The sequence below is a fragment of the Ammodytes marinus genome (genome assembly GCF_949987685.1).
Source record: "Ammodytes marinus genome assembly, chromosome: 22".
Classification (NCBI taxonomy): Eukaryota; Metazoa; Chordata; class Actinopteri; order Uranoscopiformes; family Ammodytidae; genus Ammodytes; species Ammodytes marinus.
In genome coordinates, this window is record NC_137226.1 from 5,237,529 (window position 1) to 5,262,134 (window position 24,606).

Genomic DNA, 24,606 nt, shown 5'->3' on the forward strand with positions numbered 1-24,606 from the left:
CACAAAGACTGTAAATACAGGGAAACAGCTATCATGGCTCTGTCCAATGGTGACCAAGTCCACCATCACCTCTAAAGTTCACCAATTAACATGTCATATGTTGTTTGTTTGATCTGTACAAAACACCAGCGTGTAAAACTAACTATTCACTGATTTATGAAAGGTCTGGTGACATGCTAGGTGTTTTCCCCTGCAGTAATTGTGTTAAGCTAACCCACCGCAGGCTATAGCTTAATAATTAACGGTCAGATAGCAAATGAGGGTATTTCCCAAAACGTGAAATGATTGCTTTAAGTATCTGAAAAATTTGCAACATTAGAAAAAAAAATATTGGAAGACTGAATTCCATATCTATAGATTCAACATCCAAATTCAAAGGCCTCAGGCTGGGTAGGGACACTTATAAGAAAGGGGAAGCCTGGATTAAGTCATGAGAGGCAGGCAACATAGGCGGGATTTTAATTGAGTGAGATCACATCCTCTCCATTTCACAGTGAACAAACTGCATGTCTAGAGAGAATCACTTTGATATCTGGATAAGATGAGTTTTGCGCCTGTTTGGACTGTAAAAAAAAAAAAACATGCATCCGTTTAGATTAATGCATGTTCATGGTATGAAAGCTCGGCATGCGTCTGCAAAAAGACAGTTGTGTCCTTCATGTGAGCGTATGCTGCTACATTTCTGAGTGTTATATAACTCTACTGTGGGGGGCCCCTTGTTCTGTTCCAGCAGTCAACTCTGAAGTTCCCCCAGCTTTCCTGCTCATTTGCCTCACAACACACAGATGTCTCAGGGCGGTGCAGAAGACGGGGGCGGGGGGAGGTGCAGGAGGGGAGGGGGGGGGGGGGGGGGGCAGAGGCTGGGCTAGGGCCAGCGGCTGCCTGTCACAAGCGAACAAGTGTGTGTGGTCAGAGATTAGGGAAGGAAGGACACAAACAAAAATTCCGGCGGAGGAGCTCCTGTGGCAGCTGTGGTTTTCTGAGTGCGAAGGATGCTGGACAACTGGAGCGAGCCGATTGGCCGGCCCAAGACGAGGTGGGCGTGTCCTGGCACCGGCCTGCTTCCTCTGTGTGATCTTAAATGAGAAGAGTGACAATTCATCAGGGACAGGATGTTCAATAGAAAGACAGATCCCAGGGGTAGATATAGGGGGCCTTGCCTCGCAGCTGGCCACTCAATGACCTTGGATTAAAACAAAAGTTAGTCTTTCACTTTATTTCCTTCTCACAAACGCTCTCTGTGCCCGACGAAAAAATGAGGCATTAATCAGCAGCAGCAGTTTCCAGTAAGTCATTTTGTGTGAGTTTATTTTAAGCCAGTGGGCCTCACTGTTCCACAAATAACATTGCTTTCTTCGTCCATTCACTTCCCTTCGACGCTGCAACATTTCCACTCCTGCACACTTACATTTCCCTCCTGAGAGAGAGGAGGAAATGGGGGGCCTCGCAATGCGAACGAAAAGCTCTTTGAAAGTGGCTGTAGCGAGGCGATATGCCCCTTATAAACCTGCAGCAGGGAGGGATTCAGGGACGGACTGCTGGGGCCTGGACTGTCTGGGAGCTGCCTGGCGTTTTCCTGTGTGTGATGCATGCTAACCCTGGGCCCCCTCGACTTCAGCAGCGGCATAAAGAGGCCTCTGTAAGGCTGAGTCAGCTCCAGCCCTTAATTCACCTCATTGGTCTCATTGCTTGATTAAATTCAGTCAGAAGGCCTCTCTTTCCCCCTAAAACGTCTCATGTATTCAAACAGAAGGATGGAAATCAACCTGTTATCAGTATGAGAGTTAGAGCCCGCTGCAACAATGGCCCCTTGTGTCTTTCAGAAACAGGGCATGAACTGTGGCCAGACCAAACACATCGATGCACACTGATAAGTATTGTCAGTTTAATAGATCTAAGTGGGAGTGGGAACTATTGTTTCTGTGAGGTAACCCCTGGTGTAATGAGTTTGTTTTAAAATTGAAACCATTCTAGCATTCTTGGTCGACTATGGCATTGCAAAACAGACTACATGTATCCAATTAAGTATGGAGGACAAAGGAACAGTGTATGAATTGCAGAAAGCAAACTCTACATAGCATGATATTCTCCGGAAACGACCACTTCACTTCGACCACAAAGCAAATTTCAGTCCATCTCTGGGTTGCACTGGTTTGCGACGCAAACAAACAATGGTGAAATTCAGTGTTTTGCTTGCATATTGTGTAATTTGGCATTCCAGAGAGCACGAGAATTAAAGAAAAAAAAACAAGAGAGAAAGGGGCATACCAGGCCTATCTGCAGGAAATGCCAAGATATGAGTTAGCGTGGTGATGGCGTGGTCAGGGCTGGGTGACAATATCATTCTCCTCCATCCCCTGACATCCAGTCTGGCTTTGATCCTGTTGTGGGTGGGGGGTCCAGTGGAGGTCCAGAGGAGGTCCAGAGGAGCAAAGGGGCAAAGCTGCCCGATGGCGCCCAGACCATCAGTTCAAATCTGCATCCAGCAGGGCGTTCCCGTCTCCGACCATGCCAAGGGATTTCGCATACTGGGCAGCAATTCTTAAATCATTTCATCTCTCACCCAAGTGCAGGAATATGAGAAACGACTAAGTAATTGCCATATCCTCTGAAATCAAGATTACATCTGCAATTCTCTTTCAACGAACTGAGGCTTATTCACCTCTGCTGAGAATAGGTGAGTTAAATATGAAGCTACAGCCAACAGAAAGTTAGCTTAGCTTAGCATAAGGACTCGAAACAGTTAGCCGTTAAACACATGATGAATAACATGTTAATGAGCTTTATAAAGGCTGGTAGATAGATTTTTTAACATAGGCTATGGACTGAGCCAGGCAAGCTGTTTCCCACTATTCTTGTTTTCATGCTTAGCTAAGCTAAGTTACTGACTCCAGCAACTTATTTATCGCACAGGTAAGATAGTGCTATCAATCATTTTATTCATCTTTCTAAAAAAAATGAGGGTTTTTCCCAAAATTTCAAATAAACGCCTGTAAAAATGTAATTTTTCATCCTAAAAGAGTCTGGTCAGCATTTTCCAATGTCTTTTTCCCTTTACACATATTGCTTTGGGTGCAGCCCTTTTCAGCTCTGGGAACTCAAAATCCAGTTGAACAGGCTTAGCTTCAGTTTAGACTCAGGAAGAGAGCAAAATGCACTTCCACCCCAGACAAAACCAGTTGAAATCAAAACCCTGGGATTAGTCTTAATCAAATAACAAACTTGCAGAACAAGATACCATGGCTTTGTTGCACAGCGAAGAGACCCCTCCCCACCAAGCTATGACAGGTGGACCAGACTCATCATGACCAACATGCTACACACACACTAAACTCATTTCACACTCCTGGAAACATGACATTTAATCCATCCAAACATTCCCACGAGGACTGCCATGTTTGGCATTGCCTGTTAATAATAGTTACCGCCCAGGAGAAAACATTTTCCTCTTAGCCTAGAGTCAATAAGGAGAAACTCATCAATTCTTCCCACCAAAACTCTGGGAGGAACGGGGCTTTTTCTAGTAGTTCTTCAGATGTCAGTGGGCCGGCCCACGCTGGGAACGAAATAGGTTCACAGTGCTGCTGCGGCCTGAAGCTGCCATGGTCTGGATGATCCTCGACCACTGCTTCCCAGGACCGAGGCCTGGTCCCTGGGGAGATTGGCTGTATCACTGTGCATCCTCAGCACTGTCCATAATGAGAACCCATCCCATTGTACTGACCTATTCACTGTATGCACACACAAGTTTGCATGTAACACATCGCATTACGCAGTTGACCTTATACCTGTAACGGCTTGTCAGCTGCTGCCTGTTCTGGTCTGAGGGCAAATGAAAAGACGTGCTAAAACATCTTCGGTATCTTGACCTTTCATTTAATGCCACCATTGTGAGTCAAAATTACAACACTTCTGCTTATGACTGCATACCTGTAAGATTTATCATTTTGGCTTCAGCTATTGCCTACTTTGTGTTTAGTTCTAATTAGCTTATGTTAGCATGCTAACACTAGACTAAGATGGGGAACATCAGCATGTGAGCAGTGCCATTGTGAGCATGTTGGCATTTGGCTCATGACACCACAAAAGTCCTTCCCTCACAGAGCGGCTAGCATGTTGTTTTGAACAAGGATGAAAGGACTACAGTTAAGTCCTTCAGAAACAGCCTACAAAAGAGTATGGCATTGTACAAACACTCCTCTTTTCAGCCTCAGTAATAAAACTTGCCTCACAACCTAGGATGTAGGCCTATTCTTTTTGTGATTCCTTATGTAATCATTGATAACAGGAAGTAGTGGGGCATATGTTATGGTTAGAGCCACGGCCAGAGCTCAGGCCCTTGGTCAGGATTCCCACTGTCACTGAGGAAATGAAAGCACAGGGAGGCTCTCTTTATGGTTAGCCCATGGAGACATAAATACTCACTGGGAGAAGCAAGACTTTCAATCGGACTGCATAAAGAAACTGATGACTGGGCAAAGAACAAATTGCACAAGATGAAATTGTGTTATAAAAAAAGAAATTACAAAAGTCCAAAAGCTGCACACAAGTCAGACACACACACACACACACACACACACACACACACAATGCAGCGTTTGGATTCTGACCTGATTTTATAAAAGCAAACATTCTTTAGGAATGTGTGAAATGTACAGCGTGGGAGGAGAAGTTTGACTGACACATGTGGCTGTTTGCTAGACATGAAAAGTTGCCAGGGCTTTCAAGGTGCGGCTCCTCTCTTCACCTTTGCAGTATACCGGCTGTCAGATTGATATGTGCTCTCACATGTACAGTGCACTCCATGTGTTTGCATTCTGTCAGGTTTCCTAAATTCATTCCATGGCTAATGCAAACACAGGGATGGTAGCCTAATAGTCCTAATTCTTACATAAGAAGATATGAACATTTGTTGGATACATAACTGCCCTGAAAAGTTGAAAGTGAAACTGAACTGACTACACAATACATTAACTTTATGATAGCAAAAATACAATGCCAACATAATGTTTAATCTGCAATAAGAGCAAATAAAACTTCACTGCACCCTGCCTAGTTAAGGCTATCTATAGATAGCTAGATGGATCATTTACCCACTTTTTATTTTTGATCCAACATCTTAACAAATGAGGTTGTTACACCGCATACAAAAGCTGTTGCTTAATCTAATCATAATAGGGGAAAGAGAGTACCAGGAAAAGAAAGCAACATCAAATAGTCTTACTACAGGTATTTAGTATTTAATGTGTTGCCTATTATAATTACATTTCTTTAACTATCTTTTGTCTTGAGTTTGAAAGAAGAACATATTTAGCCTATAGGCTAGCTAGGCTACTAAAAAAATATGTTTGCTCTGTTTTTCCTGCTACTTCAAACATAGACATGTAGTATCTGGATAGGCAACTTTAATCTTATGTACTAGCCTAGTAGTCTAGTACATAAGATTAAGGGTTTACAGTTTATCATACTGTATTTTACAGCTTTGCTAAGAGTATTACAACTTCCAACCCTCTTTCTTCCCTTCACTCTTTCAATAGCCGTACCTGTACCTGCTAATTAGCTCACCTTTGTGATTCTATGATCCAAAGTCAACCAGCCAGGTTCAAGTTAAACATTGCTGTGAGAGAAAAGAATGAGGCAGGAATTTGTGAAGTGAAGTGAACTAACAGCAGCTGAGGGTTGAGCACTGCAGACTATTGTGGTTCAACAGAGAGGAACAACAAAGGTATCAATGGCCGACAACAGCTGGGTCTGCTTCCTCCAGAGAGCAACGTTTGATGCATGATACATGATATAGACGTTTCCACTGTGCAGCCACACAACGGCCTACATGACATTTGATATTTAACCACATAAGTCCAGTTCCGGGCCGATTGCCGCCATGACATGTCATACATGAAGCGTTCAAATCGAAAAAATGCAGAAGGCATGTGTCTTTTCTCTGTGTCCAAAGTTGGGAAATGTGGTTTGTTCTCATTGTACAGATAAGACAGAAAATGTATGACATTCAGCTGGTTGAGAGAGCATGCACAAGAGCGAGAAAGTGATAACACATTCCCTTATGCTAGAATCATTTCCTCCCTCCGGCACAGTTTCTGCCTCGACAGCTAGCTCACCAGCTGAGAGGATACTGGGAAATGTGCATCAGCAAGCAGCAAAAAAAAAAATGAACGCTAGGCTACATGGGAACTTTTTCCTCTTAAGTTCATATTTAAAGTTGAGCTTTGACCAGCTCTTTGAGCGGAGTTCTATCCTCACATGACATATGATAGGAAGTGAAAAGCCTAAGTCATTATTATTATAGAGTTATTGTTTGAATGCTTCAACAAACACTTCTCTGGAGAGCTCAAAGGCTTATCTACAATACACATAGGGACTGTAAAGCTGAGGGCTTTACATGTTCTCATCATGTGTCCCTCTTTTAATAGTTACGTTTTCTTTTGTTATACGCCAAATATGTGTTCAAAAACATTATTTTTCTCTTATTTCTCTAGATGGTAGCTTATGGTAGCTCATTTATTAATTTCCTCGTATTCCTGATCAAACAGTGCAGGTTGGAGAGGGAGGGTTGGTTGGGGGCAAACAGACCTCTACTACTTTGTATGGAACTCCCATTCTTGACCAATCCAAAAAATATTAAAAAAAGATCTTCCTCTGATAACTTTGCTTCATTCGTTTACTCAGAATCAAGAAATCAAACATTAACAAGATATTAAAACGCAGCAGGAAATGCATAAAATCATTTTTTATTTATTTCGTCATGGGAACAACAACGCCTACGCAGAGGGAATACAGTGCACAACTTCACAGCTCAGTGCAGTAGCCTGACAGAGCACTGAGAGTGAAAGCGTCCAAAGACTCATTTCAGAGAGAGAAGTTTTTTGCTCAGTCAGTATTTTTTTTTTTTGCCCACAGACGCTGAGTTGCGTCTCGGCCTTGACAGGAACTTCGATGTTCTCACCACCTACAAGCTCAATGTGACCTTCTGTTCACAAGTGACACCCTTTTTTCTGTCACTGATGTGGGGAAAACAACAATGGGCAACAGACTGGTGGACCGACACGTGCCAACACGCCGAGCACTGCACCCTCTTTTGACATAGCAGGAGCACATTTTTTCCCACACAGGCATAAGACACCAAACGTGTTCTCACAACTGTTCGTTTTTTAAGATGATAACAGAGAGGTTTATGTAATCCTCCGCCTATGCAATCAGAAGATCAGTAGGCCACACCGATCAGTTTTGTTTTTTTTCAACCACCAGCTGAGCAGCTTCTATAAAAGATAAAGACTGTGCTTTATTAGATAGAGGTATCCAGCATTTCTGCCCGGCCGCATGTTGCTGTGTGGGACTGGCCACAGGGTAGAACCAGGTCCCATTCACACATCCACTGCAACCAATTAAGCTTTTAATCACGTTGCCACATCAAATAACTTCTAAACAAAACTAATGGGACTAGCTGTTTTTTGCACGTTATTGTCCTGCTGATGAGATTTTTGTCTACAAGACACACGTCTGAACCTACAGAGGTCTAAACTTGTTTCCAGATGTTTCATCCTCTGGCTATTATTCACATGTGCAAGGAGTTTCAGGATAATGCCTTGTGGAGTTTTACATCATCTATCATCAGTAATGCATCCGCATTGCGAGGCATGTGAATTTTTCTTCACAACTGAGAAATTGCGCACTGCTTTTTTAATATTACAAACAATCGCTGGCTGTGGCTCCCCCAGCAGCCCAGAGGTGCAGCAGTTCAGTTCTCCCTGTAATGGAACTTTGTGTGGGCTGAGAGCTCTCCCTCTCTCTGACGCTGGCTCCCACCAAAACTTCCACATGAAAATGCTTTTGCAGTGTCATATCGTGGAGAATAGGCGCAGTTATCCAGACGACTACAGCAGCGGATTGTACAGGCAGATCAAACAGACTGGGCCTGGGGCGCGTTATATCAGATTTCATTTTGAGTTGAGGCCCTTCATTCATTTCTGACATTTACAGTTGGATCGGTGCACCCCTCTTTGAGGCCTCTTGGCGCTCAGTCTGCACTGAGGCCCAACCATCCACTCTGGAAAAACCCGGTGCATCTGACTTGCATTGCCTGGCTCCACTTGTGTGTTCTGTTGGGCCCGTGCCGCTGGAGGAGGAGAGCGAGCCAATTACCAGCCGCCGCTCCGAGACCAATATGATGTCATCCTCCCGCTTCGCCATAACAGGCAGCAGATGAGAGGGGCCGGGCCTCACAGCAGCCTTATTCACTTAACAAAAAGCAGGAAGGCATAAAAAATGGTATTGAATATCCAACGAACATTAACATTTTTCCTCATCTAAACTCACTTATTATTCATTTGAGTAGTCTCTAATGCATCACAGCCAGTTAGGGGCGCAACGGACTGGAGATAGTGAAGATAATAGCTTACTGTGTATCCCACGAGCCAGAGCACCTTGTTTGAATAAGACTGATAACAGCCCATGAGAAAACACTGGTAATGCCGCTGTGTTTTTAAGGCCTGTGCATTTTACCGATGCAAGGCGGAAGTGAGAAATCAGGGTTGTGAACGTGCCCTGCTTGTATGCAACAAAAAAAAAGAAATCACCTGTGTGGTGGAGTTTGCTGAGCCCTTTTCATTGGTATTGACACTCCCTCATTCCATGGAAAGTCAGCCAACTGTCCTCACCTTGTATACAGTCTATGGTCCTCACATATCAAAGGAGAGAGTGCAACAAAAACACTGAGAGTGGCGGGAGAAGACATTGTGATACACTAAGAATCAGGCTCATGCACTCATTCACGCTCTAAAGAAACGCTCACAAAACTCTGCGGACTACTTAAGTGCTATCCCAGAAGGCTTTGCATTTCCTAGGGAGCCACATCAGAGAATCTGAAAGGGGCATGTGGGCTGCAACACATCTCCTCTCATTTCCCCACATACTCCATCTCCAACGCCCCACAACCACACACTATGTATAGGCCCCAGAGATGACATATAGCCCCAACTGATAGCTCAAGAGTATAAACAAATAGCACTTTTAACTGTTTAGGTGTGTTCAGCTTTGATTGTTATCTTCATGAGAAAAAGAATCAGGTCGAACAAAAACCCTTGAGGAAAAGGTTTATCAACACGTCTCAGCATTCATTCACTTTCATTCACGTGTAGCCAGAGACGTTGTTTACAGGTAAACAAAGCTGCAAGTTATGTGTGAAATATGGAAATTGAAGGATATTTGGCGATGGTATTCCTTTCGGGGAAGTACTATATCTGAAAGTCAATCTTTGGTTAAGTTTCATTTGCGAGTTGTTTTGATCTCTGATTACGTATTTAGTGAAATGCTAACCACTGATGTTAGCACTGTTTCGGCTGTCTGTATATATTCAGAAATATATCGTAGGACAGTTTTACTATGTGTGGGTTACATGACGATGAGAGAGAAGTTAGAGGTTCATTTACAAATGCTATAGCTCAATTTCGGTTAACAAGACTACATCTAACAGTTCCGTAAAGGCTGTACTTTGACACAGCTTTGCTTTGAGCTAGCATCAGCATGCGCTGAATGCCAATGCTAACAAGCTAAAGTAAAGCCATTATGTTCATCATCTTACATGAGCATGTTAGCATGCTAACTGTTGCAAATTGGCTGCAGGTTTTTTAAGTTATTTGGTCATAAACCAAAGCACTGGAGAAATCGGAATGGTTAAAATACATAGTAAGAAGTTTGTCCACGTTTGTACAGCATATTACATACATATCGTTAAATCTTACTAAAATATGAATATTCTGGCCTGCAAAAGTCAAATGAAATTTCAAATTACTCTAAATTTCTCTGAACGTACCGCCTTTCTCTGCATGATCAGAAAATATATATTGGTATTTGTGTGCCAGAGTAAATCCCTCTCTAAATCTTCACAAGCCGAAGTTCAGATATGACTCAGGGTGGCGCCGCGGAAGCGAGGTCAGGCACTTAACCTCAGCCTGAGGCGGTAAAAGAATGGACTTCAAATCTTCACAAATCAAAACAAAAAGAGGTGCAATAATTTAGCGTGATGAATAGAAGTAAGAGCTGTCATTCATTTTCGGCCCAGAGTGTAGAGGTTGAAGGCAACAACCATGTAATTGCAATGGCCCTGCGTTGTGTCTGAATGGGGACCTTTATTGCAGTGGAAGCCAACCCTGGGGGGTCGAGACGATATTTCTGTCACAAAGAAATCATGTTTTTTTTTTTTTTAACTTTGTCAGTAGGGGACACAAAGGGACTCGGCTTCATTTTAAAGGAGAGGGGCGTCATTTTGAGAAATAGGCTTGTTTTTCTATCTGGCAGACAGTTAGTTTAGGTCCAGAAGCTCGGTACGGTTAAATATAGGCCTAAGGCTACAGGTAGCAGCTAGTTAGCATAGCAGTGCAAAAATAGTAATTTCATTCACCCAGCAGCTAATTTTCTCGAGGATATATGAAGGTAAATGATGACATTCACCCAGCAGCACCTTTAAAGCTCACAAAATAAACGTTATATCTGGTTTGTACAAAAACAACAAGATACAAACGATAATAAGCTGTTGGACGGTGGTTATGTTCCAGACTAATGCAAAGAGCCAAGAAATAATAATAGCATGCTAATCAAGCTCTAGAGGTTCTGGAAGGTGGATTTCGACATCATTGGACACGGTTGGCTAGCTGTTACTTCTTGTTCCAAGTCTTTGTCCTAAGCTAAGCTAACCCGTTGTTTGCTGTCTAGGCCTATGACATATGATATTGGTATCAATCTTCTCGTTTTACTCTCTACCACAAATCGAATGATCATAATGCAAGGGGTCAAAAAGCCAACAATTTTGGGAATCACTGATTCATCCCATGCCATTTCTCTCTCCTGCACCATCAAATAAAGGCAAATATTCTCCTGAGAAGTTGCAGTGGCGGGTGTCAGGTTTGAGGGAATAAGGACCACGCTTCCACCCAGGCATCCAAATAAAGTCTTGGCCATCATGTCTGCAGAACGGATGACCTTACTGCTTGTAAACATAGTAAATGAGGGATGTACTGCAGCCATGGGGAGTCCCATCATCCTCTTTCTCTACGAGGACCTCTACCTTGTCACTGTCGTTACATCTGCGCCGTGGAGACTGTGTGAGCTATGCCCCGCGTCGCATTCCTCCGCCATCCAACCTCTGTCCAGCCTGGACTTTCCCACAGAACCCTAAACCCTGTGAATGAGAGTAGGCCTTTGTTTCAGGCATTTTTCAGCCTGATCCCGGCAACTTCCCCATGGTGGAATGCAACAGGAATGCCAGCGCCGGCTACCTGGCATTAGAGAGTCTTTGTGCGGAAATAGGAGAGGCTGAAGGAGAGAGCAGGTCAAAGAGGTTTGACAATGGATCGCTCACTTCTCAAGGTGCCCAGCCCATTTTACAGAGCGAGTGAACAGCAGAACCGGGGTCAAGTCTCTTGAACGAGGCAAGGTGGACCAGTGAGAAGTGCAAAAACGACATTGTTTGCATCTAGGCCAGTTTCGCTATGAGTTCTCCCACCGTCAGGTTTTTCTTCTACTGTAGGATACAAATCATTAACTGGAGCGCTGATGTAGCAACTGATTAGCATGCATACACAAGCACCGCCGCAATGTGTGTCTGCAGCAGTTAACAGGTTGTTGTGAGCTTATCGAGAGTTGGGACGGTGTGGCAGCAGTTAGCCTCAAGGTGCAATTCCATTCATTCCTGTACGGTTAGAGACCAGCAGAGGAGTATTTTAATTTGAAGGATGCCACATGAAAATGATGATTTATTGAAGGCGCTCTCTAATAATGTTTGTGTGATAGGCCTAATGACATGTTTTGCGTTTTTTATCTCAACATGTCACAACAAGAGCTAATTCTCGCTTCTATCAGAGTCAAATTGTGAAGCACCAGACTGAAAAAGGAATATCGAATCAAAACTTTAAAAAAGCATTCATACTGATGAATAAGGTGCATGGTGGTGTACAAGTCAGAGCAGGAGTATAGCTCTCAGGGAGGACGCTCACAGCCCATCAGTAAAAGCCATTTCACCTGTAACCTGAGCAGAACCGGCTTCTGAAGACGACGGCTGATCTTCTTTGGATCCCGACTCTGATGATAAGGAGCTGAGATAAGGCGCTAACTGAAGAGTAACGACAGAGCTGTGCAGACAAGGGTGGGGCATCAGGTCATATAACCCCGGCGTGTCATTATCGCAATTACCAGGGGGGCCTCTGCTCACCTCCTGTGAGAACATCTGTAACATCCTGCCAACTCTTCTCCTCTGGGTGGAAGTCCACTTCGATATAAATATACAGTAAAATATCCCTTGATCAAAACAGAGATTGAATATGTATCATTAGCCACTTAAATAGTAGTGCCATTTTGAGTTGACCAAAATGAAAGTGAATCAACCCCAACCTCAGTTCTGGTTCAAACCGGACCAGACCAAATTGAAATATCACTTTTGTTCTGTTCGCTTGTAGCAGTTTGACTGTCTGAGGACATCCCCTTTTCCTAGAAAACTCAGCAGATGTTCTATTTATTAGTCGCAGGCTGCCAAAAGATATTCAGGGTGTGGGGGACAACTGAGCATGTGACGAGAGCCAAACTTTGCGTTGACCAGACTTCCCTTCTCCTACCAGAGAGGACATGAACTCACTTGGGAAAGATAAGGCTCTAGCTTCCTTGACACTACCCTCTCATACTACGAATTCCAGTGAAATCACCATATACAGTAGGCCTACTGTATACACAACAGACCAATGTATGTGTTAACACCTAAGAAAACTAAGAGAACGCTACACTGCTATGAACTAAATATGAGCCAGCAGCAGACGTTTTGGACCGTCACAAATCAAATCATTTCATAGACATAGACAAACCTTCAAAACATGGCAATGGCTAAGGTTCACTTCTAGATTTAGGTCATTTGAATTATATCATTTTTTTAAGCTTTGTGCTCTTTTATCTGATTTACCAAATGTTTTTAATATGGGAGGAAATATCTAAGTCATGCAGCAGACATTTGCCCTCATTTCTTGTTTGCTATTTGCGAAAGCAGACTTCACCATGGTCACCAGGCCTGCACATTGGACATGGAGGGAGTGAAAGAGAATCATTTCCTATTTGAAAACCTCATTATGTAACCAAATGTGCGAGTTGGCTTGCCTCCCCCGAAGTATCCAGAGATTTGCTGTTAAAAGGTTATGTAGGATTAAGTGGTCAGGACGAGGCTTGTTAAAAGGGTCTCGCTTGTGACATTACAGGTGGAAACATCTCATTGGGGAGGATCACAGGCAAGACCAGCCACCATTCACAATCTTAGTCCATAGCAAAAAAAAAAAAGGGAACGGTGTAGAGACAGTGCACAAATTAGTTCCTTTTTCTAGCCTGAAAAAATAAGAAAACGAAACTTGTAAATTCTGAATGAAACACGCAGCCGGAACTGTATGCAAAAAAAAAAAAAAAAAAAAAAGATGCCAAAACACAGCAACTTCCTTTTATTTTTGACATCTGTTTTTATCTTATTATGTATTTTTGCATGTGATATATCGGCTTTATATACACACACGACGATTACTGCATGCCAACATTGTTGTGACTACAAAAAACACAGATATGGCACCTTGGCTATGTACTGTAGTTGGATTTACAAAGGAAGGCCAGCTGCTGAGATGCCATGCCATGCCATGGCTAGCTAAAACAAAAACTAAATTAACTTTTGATTTTTTCCCAAACTGTTATGTGTAATTGAAAAACTAAAAAGCTAAAACCATATTGGTGAAGAAAATCTAGGCAAACTCCTGCTAATGCTTACTAGCTTAATTTTTTAACCTCAGCTTTAGCTTCATTGTGATTGATAGATGTGGTTTAGCTATCTTTAAATCATATGTTTAAATGCATTCAAGTGTATTGTGGCACTTAAGTTATTGCATGTGTCTCATCCTAAATGAGAAATACATTTTTCGACCAAAGTAATTTAGCTAAAATATCATCCTCACAGTGAAAAAAAGGGTAAAGTCAGGGAATCAACCAAGTCAGTATATTCTTCCTCTTGAAACCATGATTGTCTTGGTAAAGTTGTATGTCAATCCATCCAATAGCTTTTAAGATATGTCAGAAAAAAAGTGACGTCAGGCCCAGGCATTTATCTTAGCCTGTGAAATCCTCTAGACAAAAAAGGGAAAATTTAAGAGAGGTTCTCAAATGGCCAAAATCCATTTTCTCCTCAAAGCCTTACAGTGGTGTGCTCACCTAGTAACTGGTAAACACACATCAACAATGACTAAAAAGAATTAGTGAACCTCGATATATTCTCCAAAGAAAGCAATTTAAATGTTGCCACACAGAATAAAAGCATGAGATACATAATCCATGCTTGCTATTGCCCATGTGCCATCCGGGACAATGTCCACACCATATACATGCTTCAGATGTGTGGTTTTACTGATTTATTGTGTCAATCATCACATATCGCTCCTGGAGAAATGATGCCAAAACAATACAACATAAGGTGCCCTTGGTCGACTGGCAAACACCCAACCAAGATAAAGACATTATGATCGGCCATAAAGTAAGTAACCACATCCGGGGGCCAGAGCTCGGTCTCAAACAAAGGAGACAAAAGACCGCATGTGTGAGCGACACGTGCTTGAAAAGAAACCAAAGGCGTCCAGACTTTCATTTAGACTTAATACGAGTGGCCTCAGGGGTGTGCTGTCTCATACCATTGCATTGTTAGTGTCTGTGATGAGGTCAATGTCAGGGTGGTGCTGGTCAGGTGCTCGTCTAACATCTACTTAACACATGGTCGTTCCACATGAATTATTAATTAAAACCCCATAAAGAGAAGAATTGGTTTTCTTTTGAGATGGAGAAGTTATTGTATCCTGATGTTTTCGTCTAACATTTCAGTTGTTCACGATCAGAACAATCAGTCTGGGTTATAATTGGGATGCATATACCAAATGTTCCTCTTTTACGCTGTGTTTTGAAAGGTGGTGGAACGTAACTAAGTACATTTACTGTACTTGTGAATTTTTCCATTTTGAGCTACTTTATACTTGTACAGCAATACATTTCAGAGACACATATTGTATGGTTTACGCCACTAAAAGTTCACATTGGCTCCTATTTTATAAATTGATCATTTGATTTTGATTTTATCATCCTAATATAAAAAGTGACATCTAACCACCGATGTCAGATACATAATGGAAAATATGAAGTAAAAGTACCTCAAAACTATAATCAAGTACAGTACTGTAATAACTGTACTTAAGTCACTTTCCATCACTGAAATACAATAATATATTTATCAAAATATATACCTCACTTTATTTTGCATAGTGAGGAACTGTTACTTTGAATGCTTTCAGTACATTTTGCTTAAAATACTTCTGTACTTGTACGTAAGTAACGTTTTGAATGCGGAACTTTTATTTGTATCTTTACACCTGCGATAACTGATATTTTGTCCAAATGGGGGCAGCAGAAACAAGCTGTGAACACAACAATGACATCATGACTTTTAAACTTTACATGGGCGACTGTGTTAGGAAACAGTTGCTGTTGACACGGAATCTCATTATCTTTCATTTCTCTTTTTTGGTCTTTTTTGGTCCCTGTCAACTACTGAGGGAGATGCTCAGCTTTGTTCATTGTCCAATTGTCTGGCATTTGGTGCTGTAGACATATCACTACAGTGGTTATTTTCAGTTTTTTTGCTGATCCGTGCAGCAATCGTTGGCCGATGGCTTGAATGAACCCGACATTCATTTGTATGAAAAAGTTACACAATATGGCTTTAATATAAAGATATAAACAATTATGATAGCTGTTTGTACAATGCATCAAATACTAGCAATGCATGATATTTCTTATAATCCATTTAATGATGTTAACATTTGCTCTAATTTATAAACGCAAATCTTTTCCAAGTGTACGTCAATAGTCTTCATTATAATGGTTTCAAATATCAGCTTGTTACTTCAGAGACGAGATCTCATTTCACATTGTTTTTGAAACACCAAAACGTATCTGACTCAAATCAAAACGCATAATGTGCACATCTAGCACCAGTCTTTGGTCTGAATGTGGTAGAAAGATACCCCCTGTATGGAAAGCTGCGCCTCCATGTGCTACATGGCAGTGAGATGACTAAGCATGAGGCCCACTGCCTGTGGCACTGTGCAGACATGTTCCATTCTGTCAGAGCTCTGCAGCACATAGGAACCATTTCACACGGTCCCCAGACTCTTGGCGAAGCGAGTGGGAACTTTAGAGGCTTTGCTGACAGCCTATACCGGGCATTTAAGCGCTGTGACTGCAACCCTTACCCTATTTAAAAAAAAAATTAAAAAGTATTAGTAATGGTTTTGAACAAAATACATGCAGAGCAGGAAGATTTTGAGCTCACACGTGCCGTTGTTGAAACAATAGCAACCAAAACATTGAGGTGTGTCAATCTCGAATCACATTTGCATGTCCGTTAGGTTAGAAGGCCTGCAGGTAGTGAGTATGTGTGGAAAAAATGCAATATGCAAATCATGTTGAGATATTGAGTGATTTTTTTTATTTTTTTTTAAATTGTGGGGGTGTTTTTTGGCAGCCCAAATGAGAAAAAAAAATGCATTCATTGTTCTACATGGGTGACTTATAACATCATACAGCAATGTCAGGAAAATAAACACTGAGTACAATAACAGGTATTTCCCCCCAAACAGTGAATATCTAAGCTCAGCATTCTCTTTACCAACCCCCCCACCAAGTATCATTGAATCTGTTCACAGTGTGTGTGGTCTGAAAGTTCATAACACTCCACCGATTTGAGTCGTCAACGCCACCTACTGGTGTTTCAGAGACATTACAATGCTAATGTGAAATCTCAAAAGAGCTTCAAGAGGTCAGAAGAATCCTAATAAAACCCTTCACCATGTAAAACAAAATTAAAATAATTACAATAAATAATTTCAAGCATATAAGTATTTATATTCCTATTGTTATGGTCCCATGTTCACCCTATATTGTACCCGAAACCTCATGTTAGTGCGTCCAGTTGCAATCCACTCAGCCAGAAAGCTGGGGTTGTTGTCGACCGTCTCCCGGACCTCTTCTGTACATTAACATGTATGCTGTGTGTCTGTAGAAATAATAACATTAAAATATTTGTAGACATAAATGTACAGGACAAAGTGATAGCAGTTATAGAGTTAAAGCAGGAAAGGGATAAAAGCAAGACTAAATAAAAGCTTAGTAAACAGAAAATTAAAAGTGAAAATGTAACTATGGGTTAGGCAAGAAGCCTTTGAAGGACAAGACAACGATACAAACAAGACGGATTTCCTCTGTTTAAGAGTTCAAAAGTTTGAACGTCCTCACGGCTAAAAAGTCACCTTTATTCTTTAATCTTCACTGAGGAACAGACAATAAGGCTTTGTCTTAACATCTAAAGCTGTTTCCTCAAGTAGGAAGATAAAGGCTGCGTGTGTCAGTGGGAGTCAAGCATGTAAGGCTTTTAATGTTATTAATAAAATTCCTGAAATTTAACTCTTAAAGCAAATTGAGGACGGTTAAAGCAGACTAAAATGAGTCACATGTTTTTGAATGTAATTAATCGTTTTTTTTTTAAGTAGGCTGAACACATTGAATTAGAGTTGTCGATGTGAGAAGAATTAAAGTTTTGATAGCTGTATTAACCTCACGAACTGTTTAGTTTTTGAGCATGTCTTTACATATCTTCCGTCACAAAATAGACTTATTTTCTTTTTCTACAGAGAATTAATATGATTGATACCTCTCATGCCAGCACAGTAAATATCAAGCTGGAGCCAGGAGATGGTTAGCTTTGTTAATGAAGACTACAAGCCATAGGAAACAGCTATCTTGTCCTAAGGTAACATGATTAATTAACATGTTATATCTCGTTTGTTGAATCCAAACACTATGGTTAAGATATAGTCTATCTCCCAAAAGGTTAAACTAATCCTTAACACCAGAATCAAATTCCTTGGCAGCTAGTTCAATGTGGACATTTTTCCACTGGTTACAACTTCAAACTTGTGATCATTAATCTGAAAATCTATTGATTTGATGTCACCTTATCGTCAACATCCAAAGATGACAAGGGCATTATATACTGTATAGATAGATTGTGTGCCCAAATAGTAGTGTGACCATGTAAAATAGCAGGTGAACCAGAACAGAGCCCTGAGGAATACGACTGTCAAATTAATCCAGTAGCTAATGCATCTAGCATAGCTTAGCATAAACACAGATAAGAGGTGTATACATCTTCTCCAAAGTCCCCTCGAGGAAATGTTGGAATATGGGATATTGGCCAATTCAAATAAAAATTTACTCATCTATCTTTAAGAAATAAGCCAATTTTCCAAAATGTTGAAATATTCCTTTAAGATGATCCCATGACCCTTATGCACAAAAGGGCCTATACAAGACAGAGCAGAAATTAAATCTGATTCCAGCAATTTACCTGTAATTTCCCCCATATGTTGTCTTAACATTGTCCCAGGAGGTCTATGTGTTGGAATGAAAACACAATTTCAGACATTTCACTTACAAATAAACTGAAACATACATAATTCATCCTATATTTATTCAGTATTTATGCAAAACATCTACAAATGCAAGCCACAGAAATACATTGTATAAGGTGAAAGTACCTTTTCTACGTGGCTGTCATTTGCATAGTACCAGCTCTGGTTCGCCCTGTTACGAACGTACGCAGTATAGTGCCCGGACGATGCATATCCAGAGTGCACTACCACTGCATGCAGAGTGTACTTGCAGTCATTCTGAAAGAATAAATACACTTGTGGATGACAGAAAGTATAATGTATGAACAATCGACAGGAAATAAAAGTACCTGTGCAAACTCTGAGTGGAACGCTTCTTGAAGATTCTCAGAGAAGTCAAATGTTTCTGGGAAGGTCACCATGCAATCAAGTTTACGGATGTCACCGCGGCTATTCCTAAACCTTTTCAGGTGCACGCACAAGATACGAGGCAGGGACAGCAGTTTGACACCCTGAGGAAGAAAGAAGGTGTTTTACTATTTTGGTTCATACTTTAAGGGAAGCATATAAAAACAAGCCTCACCTGTTTGGATGGAGTCTTTTTTCCACATTGTGGACAATAGCAGCAGTCTATGCCCCTTAGCTCGTGATGCTCAAAAAAGGAGGAGAAGCAGCCTTCCTGTAAGGTTTCATGTGTGAAAAATGTGTCAGTTAGAATTCAGGAAAGTTTAAAGAAATAGTTTGACCAATTCTTTTTTTAGATTAAGGAGAAGATCCCTTTCACATATGTACAGTAAATATGTGGCAGCAGCCAGTTAGCTTAGCTTAGCATAAAGACAGGGGAAAACAGCTAGCCTGGTTGTGTCCAAAGGATACAAATCCACCAACCAGAACCTATGAAGCTCACTTATTGACATGTTACATATGGCATGTTTAATAAGTATAACACCCAAGTTAAAAAATATGTGTTGTTATTTGCTAGACTACATCTTGTGACTTTGTGCTTTGTGGGTTCCTTCATGGTAAAACCACAAATTGAAGATAAAATTTTATTCTTTAATTTCTGTTTTGTGGTACAACTGTATCAATTGTCTTAAATAACCTTAGACAAAAAAGTCAACGAGTGAATTTCCTAGAAATGTCAAAATATTTCCTCAAAACAATATATGTCCCAACAAAAAAGAGAGAAACGTCACCAGAGTGTTGTGATCTTCCTTTATATGCAGAGGCAGGCTGAGCATGTAGCTGTTGTGAGTCTGGATGGAGGTGCATTCTAAACACTGCACCTGGGTCTCCAAATCAATCTTGTAGAGATTCTGGATTTCAAGAGCCTGATAGTAAAAAAAAATAGTCAAATACACTGTAGATGAATTACATACAGGTGGAGAGTAAATGCTGTATTTTATTTAATGATTGAAGTTATACCAGAGCTTTGTCGTCCATCTGCTTCTGAATGAAGTTCATGATGGCGAGGAACACCTCATCTGCGTCATGCTGCATATTAACTGCTCAAAGACATTCTCAGTGTCAGAAGTTGTAAAGTAAACAACATCATCTTAAGTCATTTATTTTGTTATTTTGCTTCTCTCTTACGGCGGACGCAGTTCCTGTCCAGACAGCGGAGGAAGTCCTGATGTGGAGCGGGCTGTGGGAGGTCGCTCCTCATGGCAGTGAGGACCCTCTTCAGCTGCAGTGGAACGTTATGAGCGTCCTCTCTTCTCTGACAAGATGCTTCCCACCTTATGCAGTTCATAAACCCTCATTAAGCACCAGATAAAAAAGCAGCCCTGTTTACCAGATCAATCCAATGTTAACACTAAACTGTGAGGTATCTCTATATGATTTATCAGGTTTTTATTAGTAAGTTCGACACTACTCCAAATATTTGGTAAATGTACTGTTGGTGTTTTTCTAAATGTCATTTTAACATAGCCCTCTCAATATTGCTGTCATTTGATTCATTTTTATTAATAGTAGACCTTTCTTTTCCCTGAACCTTTATAAAAAGAATATCCCATGGTCCTGCCGCAAATTTATTTCTGGCCCTATTAGTTGTGTGGACACTATTTCTATTAAGACTGAACAGATTTTGGTGAGTTTATTGCATGTTTTCTTTTTAGTCAGTATTTCATTGACAAATAGTATTCTCTCTCTTAAGTATAAAGCAAGAGCATTTGCACTGCGGTTCCCTGTTCATATACTGTAACAGTTTTGTGTTATACATGTGTTAACTTACTATGAGGTATGTCTTCATAATTGAGTTCAAATGTATGTCATGGACAATACAATTTTGATAAATAAAACAAATAGTCTTTTGTATGTGTAACTTACTCAGCCCCACACAGTGATTAATATATTATTGTTTTATAAGTCAGGATCATGATGTAGATAGAAATGTTCTTACTTGTCTAGCAGGTCTGCCAGTTCCCAGGTGGCAGAGAGGGTCTGCAGCAAAGTGTTGACGCAGCAGGACAGACCATAGTTGGTGAGGCCTCTCATTCCTGTGACAGATCATTACAAACTTTAAAATAACCCTGTAGGTGTTACCTTGATGTTAGCTGCTGGGTAAAAGAGGGGATTTGTTCGAATAAAATAAAAATCTGAAAAGTCCTGAAGCTTACTGCTGTGGGTAGAAACATCAACATATATTTGCAGAACACTCACCACCATTTTGTTTATTTATTAGAAGACCGTGAGTTTTATTATCACAACAAAAAGGCTTTATTTTATGATATTTGGAATTAGTGGATTGATGGATTCAATTTACTATAGACTGGGTAGTTTAATTACAATTAAAAAAAAGACTTCATAATTTATTTAAATAATGTTATATGTATTTACCCATAACTACTGCTGTCAGATATGTAGGGGAGTAAAAGGTACATTATTTATCCCTGAATTGCGATGGGGTAAAAGCATAAAGCAGGATAAAAAGGAACTTTGAAGTAACCTACAAGTAGGCTAACTCAAACGTATATTTAGTTACTTTTCCATATGACATAAGTCCTCATCAGACAGATTGAATGTGATTTACTTACCAAATAGGAAGTTGCTTGGAATTCTAGAGGACATCCACGAATACATCACCGTATTCTCCTCTCGCAGCGTCTGATCAACACACGTTCCGCGGACCGTAGACAGTCTGGACCGGATCGATTCGTGGAAATGTACCGGTGGACTCAGACGTTTCGTCTGTTTGACAGGAGAGGGTATGTTGCCAGTGTTGACGCTGCTCTCCCCTCTGAGGATAAACATCAGCCTCTTCAAGTTCACTTTCGTTTTCAGAGTTTCACTTCGCAGCGTCGCGTCACTTTGATAGAATCGAAACCTATCAGTTGCCATGCGCAGGATTAAGAAACATCAAACAAACGCGAAGTCACATTTCATAAATAATAACCATTTGATTCGGCTTCAATCGGCTTTTATTCAGTCTCCTTTTACTCACATCATGTTGATCTCAGCGGTGGAATGAAATAAAGTGCATATACCCTGCTATAGCAACACCGAATTCAAGATTATTTACTTGAGTAGCCCATGGTCATATATTCCACTACAATTCAAAGGTGAATATTTTACTGTTAAGTCTATACATTTGTCTGACAGATTTAGTTACTTTTCATATGGCTATACCATACTACTCCCAGTAAAAACCAAGTATTTTTCAAATGTTTGCACATTTACCCATGATACATTGCTGATAACAAAGTATAATAGATTCAGGATTATTTTTTTAGTGGGGACCTTAGGTGGATTTATGTGAACATTTCAGTGCACCTTGAAAGTTTTGAATATGACTGAAATATAAAAAGATTAAATCAAACTTGAAAACTGAACTAAAATCATATTCAGTTACCAACACAACAAAGTAACAAAACATCTTGTGATTTTCAGTATTTTACAGTTCTTTGGTCTGAGGGAGAGCCTGGTAGTAAGGTGCGAACATGTCCCTCCACATCTGTTTGAGCAGCTGAAGAAGTTTGGAAATCCACATGAAAGAAGACGGGAGAGCTGCGGAGAAAGAAAAAGAAAGATGATTTATAACCCAAATCAAGTGTTTTATATTTCAGCGAAGTCTCGAGATGAAACAAAGAACGTTTTAAATCTGACCTGGGTCCATTCGGAGAAAAAGCATGTAGAGGAGGACGGCAGCCAGGAAGAGTTTCCGGAGAGGGAATGAGCCGGAGCCGCTCACAAACAACTTTCTGTAGAAAAACTTGAGTATGGTTTCAAGTTTATGGGCAACTCCTCCTGTAGAATACAAACACAATCATATAGACGGTCTGCATTCATGTATATGACCTAATGAAGGTGGAGTCAGTTTTTGTGGATAGCTTGTTGTCAAAATCACTTTGTCAAAATCCGTGAATTCATGATCCGCTACCTTTGTAGAAAATCCGGTATTTATACACAGCCTAGGCTCTGTAAACCGGTATGTTAACAAAGTGTATGTCGACAAGGGGGCCCACCATAGGTAGCAACATGTCCAGTTTACTAGGCTGTGCATTAACACCAGTTTTTTTTACAGCCCACACACAGTATGGACAGGTTGCGGATCGTGAGGAGATATTCACTGATTTTTATGAAAGTAATTTTGACAACATACTTTCTCCAGAATTGCTGACTCCACCTTTAATGGATGTCTGAAGAAGGGCTGAACAGAAATGTGAGACCTTGAGCTGAGACAGTTTGCGTGGCGGTCTCTGAGACGGTGGGATCGGGAGGCGGTTCTTGTTTCCGTCTCTCTCTCTCTTCCACCACGTCCAGCGCAGTCTGCCTCTGTTCCTCTGTGAACGCAGCGCTCCCAACGTCCCCTAAGACCAGCTCCACCGCCTCCTCCCTGTGTCCCAGGGCCACCAGGACATGCAGAAGGTACAGCTCAGCCACCGTCCCAAAGCCCACAATGCTGCTGTTAGACGGGCAGCGCAACCAAACCCTGGCTGCCTCCTGCATCACTGCCGGCTCTCCCACCTTGGAGTAAAGAAGTATGCTGCCAAAATGAGAAAGAAAGTGCTTGTTTTTTTTATTGAATTCACAATATAAAACAGAGATAGTTTTCAGATTCGAGATTTGTCATATACACAACAATTGAAGGGGAAGGTTGTTAGAAATGCAATTCTGGATTTTCAAGCTCCCTTTTAACAACAAATAATGCAACATAAAAGAAAAAGATGAATATAAAGAAAAACCTGAGGAGAAAATCTGAGATCTGAATACTCATATACTTGGTGCATGAACTATATGATATATAAAATATATACAGTATATAAAATGAAATGTAAATTAAATAGAATAGTGTGATAAGTCAGCTAAACTTTACATTTAAGATGCTGGAACCATATAATTGAGAGAGTTAGACTATTTTACATGATTGTATAAATTGTCTGCCTCACTCACTCACCACATCTGCATTATTTTAGCAGGTATTTCCTCCTGCTGCTCGTACTGCTGAAGGACCCAGTGGAGGACACAATGCCACTGATTCAGCTCAGCCAGAGCTTGAATCCCCAAGATGCAGAAACCAGCCTTAAACTCTCCACATCTGTAGGACAACAGAAGGCGGAAACACGGAAACACACACACACACACACACACACACACACACACACAGTGGCATGACACATTCAGACTGATGGGGGGCGTTCAGGTGCATTTGTGAGGTTTATTTTAATAGTTTTTTAAATTGTATTTATTTTTTATTTCTTACCTGGTGTCCTCTTGCTCCATGTTCGCGAGGCTCTCCAGACCTCTGTCGCATGTGTCAAGGGCTGCGTGGAAATCTTTGTGGACCATCATTTGCCCTGCAGCTGTGTCCAACATGCTCAACATGTGTGTTGGAGAAGAAGTGAGCGTAGGGCTGTTCATGACTATGTTTCAAATTTCACTAAATTACGACAACAAAAAAGCTATTTAGACATCTATTTACAAATCTATAAGACGCTGCTTTAACTTATAACAGCTTATTATATGACCTTATGCCGGATAAAACCAGTTTGGAGCTTCAAGTCGGGTCGGGCACCATCCTCTTGACGGCTTGTTTACCTTCCTGGGTGTAAGATCGCTGGCCAATCAGACTATACATTACTGCGTAATG

The 24,606-nt window shown here is 41.0% G+C and overlaps 2 protein-coding genes across 2 annotated transcripts; both read right to left on the minus strand.

Annotated features, from left to right (window-relative positions):
• Window positions 1-16,530: 16,530 nt before the first annotated feature.
• On the minus strand, window positions 16,531-21,744 carry usp18 (ubiquitin specific peptidase 18). The gene is made up of 10 exons (XM_080050889.1): window positions 21,554-21,744; window positions 20,920-21,016; window positions 20,109-20,254; window positions 19,941-20,020; window positions 19,712-19,846; window positions 19,099-19,194; window positions 18,866-19,027; window positions 18,663-18,794; window positions 18,473-18,516; window positions 16,531-17,122 (listed from the first exon to the last, which is right to left on the minus strand). The coding sequence occupies exons 1-10, from the start codon at window positions 21,597-21,599 to the stop codon at window positions 17,050-17,052; spliced, it is 1,011 nt and encodes a 336-aa protein (XP_079907015.1). The 5' UTR covers window positions 21,600-21,744; the 3' UTR covers window positions 16,531-17,049.
• Window positions 21,745-21,928: 184 nt separating this feature from the next.
• On the minus strand, window positions 21,929-24,576 carry pex26 (peroxisomal biogenesis factor 26). Its single transcript, XM_080050699.1, has 6 exons — window positions 24,485-24,576; window positions 24,220-24,396; window positions 23,914-24,054; window positions 23,186-23,502; window positions 22,623-22,763; window positions 21,929-22,523 (listed from the first exon to the last, which is right to left on the minus strand). Exons 2-6 carry the CDS (start codon window positions 24,375-24,377, stop codon window positions 22,411-22,413), a joined length of 870 nt encoding a protein of 289 aa, XP_079906825.1. The 5' UTR covers window positions 24,378-24,396; window positions 24,485-24,576; the 3' UTR covers window positions 21,929-22,410.
• Window positions 24,577-24,606: the final 30 nt, after the last annotated feature.